The following is a 6062-nucleotide window of genomic DNA, read 5'->3' on the forward strand; positions in this document are numbered from 1 at the left end:
GCAGAGTCTTCTGAGAAGTCCTATCCACTTGAGAAAATGAAGTTTCTTAGAGTTTTGTCTTTGGTGTAGGTCTTTCTGATCTTTTCTTTTCTTTTGTAAATGCCTCTTGGAATTAATAAGTGTTTATCAACTTTTAAACAAGATCTACAACTGTATTTACTATAACAATAAGTAAATAACGTATCATTTAAATCTTTTATGTAATATATAATTTATTACTAATAAGTATATATCGCTGCTATTTTTCTTAAGTTTTGAGGTGGCCTTGACTCTTGAATAAAGAAAAGGAAAAAAAAAAAAAAAAGAGTAGGAGAGGAGCGTAGGGTATAGTAAAGCAAAAGAAGAGGTCTTTCTCAAACACAGATCCCTATGGAATGCAGGAAGGATGCCCAGCAATGCTTGCTGGAACTCATTCTTTTTGTTTAGTTTAAAGGAACTAGCTTTGTTCTCTTTTGAAATCTTTTCAGAGAGAGAGAGAGAGAAAAAAGAAAATAAAGAGAGAAAGAAAGCACGTATAGATTCAGTTGCAGGAGTTTGGATTTTGTTTAAGATGAGTGGTTATATTTGATCCAATCCATTTCTGCAGCTAAAGAACAAAAGAAAGAAAGAACCAAAAGAAAAAAAAAAAAAAAAAGGGGAAAGAAGTTCCAAGAAATGGAGTAGTGAGTGAAGGCAAAAGAAAAAGAGAAATATATATGCATAGGGTTATGATTAGTTTATTTTTCTCCAATGATTGAGTTGCTTTGCCTCAAGAGAAACTTACCAAAAATCTCTTGTAAGTTAGAATAACATCAATACACAAAAAAGAAATGAAGTTTATCAACAATGATGACAACAACAACAATACAAACTGGTTAGGTTTCTCCCTCTCTCCTAATCACATGAAAATGGAGGTCAATAATCACCAGACACAATCTCCCTCTTCTTCTTCAGTTCCTACTGCAATACCAGCAAGTCTTTTCCACTCTCAGTCACACCTCAGTTACAGCAGTTACTGTGGTGCTGTTGAAGGTGAACATAGTGGGTTTTACTTTCCTTTGCCAGTTATGCCACTCAAGTCTGATGGGTCTCTTTGTATGATGGAAGCTCTTGCAAGGTCACAGCCCCAAGGTTAGCAGCTACACTTGCTTTCTTCACACAATATACTATACTCACTCTTTCTACATTCCTTTCTTTTGGGCTTAATTTTTTGAGTTATGGATAATCCTGTTCTCAAAGTTTTATTTTCTTTTAATGTGAAGCAACAACGGTAACAAATTCAACTCCGAAACTGGAGGACTTCTTTGGTGGTGCAACAATGGGGAACCATCACTATGAAACCAATGATAGAGAAGCTATGGCTCTTAGCTTAGACAGCATGTATTATCATCAGCAGCAGCAGCACCAAGACCATGATCAGGCCAACAACCAAAACTGCCTAAACCATCTTCATCAAAGCTCCAGGCAGCAGCAGCAGCAACAACAACAGCAGATTCAAGCCCAACACTACCCATATTACAGTACTAACTTTAGAAGCTATGAAATGTTAGTAGGAGAGCAAGAGCCCAAAGAATCCCATGTTTCAAGTTGTGATCTTCAACTTCCAACAATTAACGGAGATGATGGGATAAACGGAATTAGAAACTGGGTTTCAAGAAACTACACAAATAATCATGCAATGGAGCAACAGAAGATGATAAGTTGCATGGGTGATAATGGAGGTGAATCTAGTGCTATTAGTGCAATGACATATGGTGATTTGCAGTCTTTGAGCTTGTCAATGAGTCCCGGTTCTCAATCAAGCTGTATTACTGGTTCTCAGCAAATCGCATCCACTGTCACCGAATGTGCTGCAATGGAAACCAAGAAAAGAGGGCCTGATAAGGTGGATCAGAAACCAATTGTTCATAGGAAGTCCATTGATACATTTGGACAAAGAACATCGCAATATAGAGGAGTTACAAGGTTGGTAGCCTTTTTATTTCTGTTTCTTGTTGAACAAAGCTTCTTTTTTCTTCGTTTAGCATGAAGTTTTTCTTTTTCTTAAACAGGCACAGATGGACGGGGAGATATGAAGCCCATTTGTGGGACAATAGTTGTAAGAAAGAAGGTCAAAGCAGAAAAGGGAGACAAGGTTAGCAAACAAAACATATCCTTCTCCAATATTGCTTTTCTATATTACATCATTTTATTTGAAGTCCAATTCTTACTGTATGTATCACTGATTTTGTTCTTTTTTTCTTAATTTGTTTGACATGGTTTGGGATGTCATCACACAAATAATGGTTCTCAGTTTATCTGGGTAAGCAATTCTCCTGTACAATGATCGAGATTTTTATTCTAAGATATCATTTGAAATTTATTGTTTATCAAGTAAATCCAAAATTTGATTTTCAGGAGGTTATGATATGGAAGAAAAAGCTGCAAGAGCTTATGATCTAGCTGCACTCAAGTATTGGGGTCCCTCTACTCATATCAATTTCCCTGTAATGATTTTAACCCTTCCTTTTTTTCCTCCAATAGCACAGGGGGATTTTGCTTTTTAGTTTTTCTATTTGCAATATATCTTACTTTAAAAAAAATTGAATTTGGGTATTCTTGTTTTATTTGCCAGTTGGAAAATTATCAACAAGAACTTGAGGAAATGAAGAACATGACTAGACAAGAATATGTTGCTCATTTGAGAAGGTAAAAATCTTTTGCCTCTCTTTATTGTCCCAAGCTGCATGCTTCACCATTTCTTTCCCCTAAAGAATTTTTTTTTTTTTTTTTGACTTTGAGCTTTCTTCGTTGCAGAAAAAGCAGTGGATTCTCTAGGGGTGCTTCCATGTATAGAGGAGTAACAAGGTCTCGTAAAATCCTACTTTATAATTAGTACATGTATTTAAACCATTATACTTCCATCTTTTGTCAGGAAAATTTATGTGAAATCTATGTTTATGTTTCAATTGTCTTTTTCAGGCATCATCAGCATGGAAGGTGGCAAGCTAGGATCGGAAGGGTTGCCGGAAACAAGGACCTTTATCTAGGAACATTCAGTAAGTTCCTTAAGCAGACTCTGATTCTGCTTACTCAAAGTTGTATGCTTCACATTCTTCAGATGATGCTTATTAGGCATGTTTTTAACAAAAGTAATGAGAACAGTGCGCCTTTGGACTTTTAAAAAAGACAAATCTTTGGGGCGCACTTCGTTTTAACTCTTTTCGGCTACTTTGACACTCTATAGGCACACTCGTGATTAATTCTAAAAGCTTTAGTTAAAGCTATTAACACCTGATTTGCATGATTATGTTAACAAGATTATTATTATTATCGCTGGTTCTAAATTTGAATCATCTCAACCTCAGGCACCCAAGAGGAAGCAGCTGAAGCTTATGACATCGCAGCTATAAAATTTCGGGGTGCTAATGCTGTAACAAATTTTGACATAACAAGGTATGATGTCGAAAGAATCATGGCTAGCAACACACTTCTTGCTGGGGAATTAGCAAGGCGAAACAAGGACACAGGAGCTGGTAACGAGGCTACAGCAATTCACAATCCTTCAATTCATAACAGCACTCCCACACAGGAGAACGCTCAAAGCGAATCAGACTGGAAAATGGCCCTGTACCAATCCTCGCAGCAACTCGATCAAAAAGCATCGAATATTATAGATAATTACAAGACTCAAGCATTCGCATTGGCACCAGAGAATGTGATTGGAATTGATGCCATCAGGTCAGTGCATCAGCAGCAAGACGTGGAAAACTCCGCTAAGATGGGAAATCACTTGTCAAATGCATCTTCATTGGTGACAAGTTTAAGCAGCTCGAGAGAAGGCAGCCCGGATAGAGCTAGCTTGCCAATGCTGTTTGCAATGCCTCCATCAGCAACATCCAAGTTGTACAGTACTAGTCCAAGTAGTAATATGAATTCATGGATCCCAACAGCTCAACTGAGGCCTGCAGTCACCTTGCCTCACATGCCTGTTTTTGCTGCTTGGACAGATGCATAGGCTAGAGTTTTCTTTGTTAAGTTGGATAAGTATTTTGCATGGAGAGAAAATCAAAACATGGGATAGAAAAAGTAAGATTGGTTTTAATGTGGGGTTTTTAAGTGTTTTTTTTTTTTTTTCTTTTTTTCCTCCTTTATTAGTTAGAGGAGAAAATTGGGGTGGGCAAGGGGGGGTTAATGTTAATGGAGGTTGTAGTAGCCTAGTTGACACCTTTTCATGAAGAAGAACCTCAAATTTTCAAACTTTATCCATTTTAGCCTGGCTTCTTATATTATATTATATATGAAGAAAAGATCTTTCAAAAGAAATGGTGGAGGGAAAGCTATTAAAGACAATATGATTGGAGTCTAGGAAATGATTCATGACCCCTCTCCTTAACTCATAATTAGATTCAGCTTTATTTTTTTGGTTCTATCAAGTACACAAACACAGCTGAGATGGTCTCTTGTTTTTATATTATATCTTTTATATATATATAATTATTGCTTTGAGCCTTTGACCATAATCATATATCTGATCGCAGCCCATTATTGTTCTCCATCTACATAACATCATCATTACTTATTTCCTTTTCTTATCTAAGCTTTCTCAAAAGGCAACTTACATTCCATGCCAATAGTTCCTCCCAATAAGAGAAGCAAAAACCGAAAACGATTCTGTAAGACGGTTGCACCATGCGCTCGATCTCAATACAAAAAAGAGACAGAGAGAGAGAGAGGACAGATGGACTGTAATGATGGAAAATGGATTCCCATTACAGGATGTTAACTGGTTTAGGTTTCAATGGCCCATAATCATATACGTGGAATTTGTATTCTTCGTTTGCAATCTTTAAGGTCTGTCTTTCTTTCTAAGCCCACTAACTTCTGGGCATAAAAAGCTATTTAATGTCCTTTTATATGGGATTTTCCATGACTAGTCAAATGATTCACCTCTGAGTTCATAAAAATTTGCTATCATTTGTCCCCTTCTCCACATGTGTGGCCTCAACTTTGTTGTTAAAATCATCATTTGGTTCTACTTTTTTATGGAAAATTCTGTAAAAATTCAGACTCGATGTAGAATTTCTTTTTTTTTTTTAGTAATCTATTTTGTTTCTTAAATGGCTCATTTTTCTATTATGATCAATCTAAAAGATTACATTTATGTATTTCAGTGAATAGAATACTCGAATCAACTCATAAATTATTCTAAGTTGCCACACAAAAAAGATAACAGAAAATCCCCTCGTTCCTTGGCAGCTCCATGGGATTTTTTTATATATTTTTGAAGAAAGCAGCTCACTGGAATTTGTTTGTTCATAATTCATAGAGTCCAATCAAATCTCTATCCTGTTAAATGGAAGACAACGAAGAAAGTGTTTTTTTTTTTTTAAATTTAGTCCCTACACTGTAATAAATATTAGAATTACATGCATACAAAAATATTTTATATTTTAATATTAAATTTTTGTTACGTACTCTATTATTTAAAATTAATAAATATATATCTATTATTTATAATTTAATATATAAATAAAGACATATACTATATTTATATTTTTTATTTTAGAAAATAATAAAAAAAGTGCTAAAAGAAGAATAATACAGTTAAAATAATATTTCCCTACCAATATATAGGAATTTCTTGCCCGAGCTAGGAGTTACTTTTTCGTATTTATTGACTACTATTTATTTCACCATATCTCTCCTTTTCTCTTTCTTTTTTTCCTTAACTGGCGAGCATGGAAGCACTTAATTGCTTTAGATTTTCTAAAGAGAGAGGATTACATTCTTGGCGGGAAATTATTGGTCCAATATAGATCTTCATAACCTTTTATCATACCCTTTGCATTGAATATTTGTGAAACAAAAAATTGATTAGTTCTGAGTGGGCAATTAGCACGAGTTTTTTTTTCTTATTTTTTTAAAAAATTATTTATATTATGTATATACATTAATAAGAAAATGAAATATATATGTACATAAATATTTTATATTAGATGATTCGTACATGTTTAAATAATTTTGATTACCTTAGTAACATATTGTTAAGGAAAAGCTTTGTTTTCCATTTTTTCTGCTGTCTGGGAGTAAGCACACAGCCG

General features: G+C 34.7%; 1 protein-coding gene across 1 annotated transcript; it reads left to right on the plus strand.

Moving 5' to 3' along the window:
- The first annotated feature begins 216 nt into the window (after positions 1-216).
- On the plus strand, positions 217-4390 carry LOC8276078 (AP2-like ethylene-responsive transcription factor AIL1). The gene is made up of 9 exons (XM_015728006.3): positions 217-1110; positions 1242-1944; positions 2031-2113; positions 2273-2281; positions 2377-2465; positions 2594-2667; positions 2776-2826; positions 2941-3017; positions 3327-4390. Exons 1-9 carry the CDS (start codon positions 810-812, stop codon positions 3974-3976), a joined length of 2037 nt encoding a protein of 678 aa, XP_015583492.2. The 5' UTR covers positions 217-809; the 3' UTR covers positions 3977-4390.
- The last annotated feature ends 1672 nt before the right edge of the window (positions 4391-6062 follow it).

The sequence above is a fragment of the Ricinus communis genome, chromosome 7 (assembly GCF_019578655.1).
Source record: "Ricinus communis isolate WT05 ecotype wild-type chromosome 7, ASM1957865v1, whole genome shotgun sequence".
NCBI lineage: Eukaryota > Viridiplantae > Streptophyta > Magnoliopsida > Malpighiales > Euphorbiaceae > Ricinus > Ricinus communis.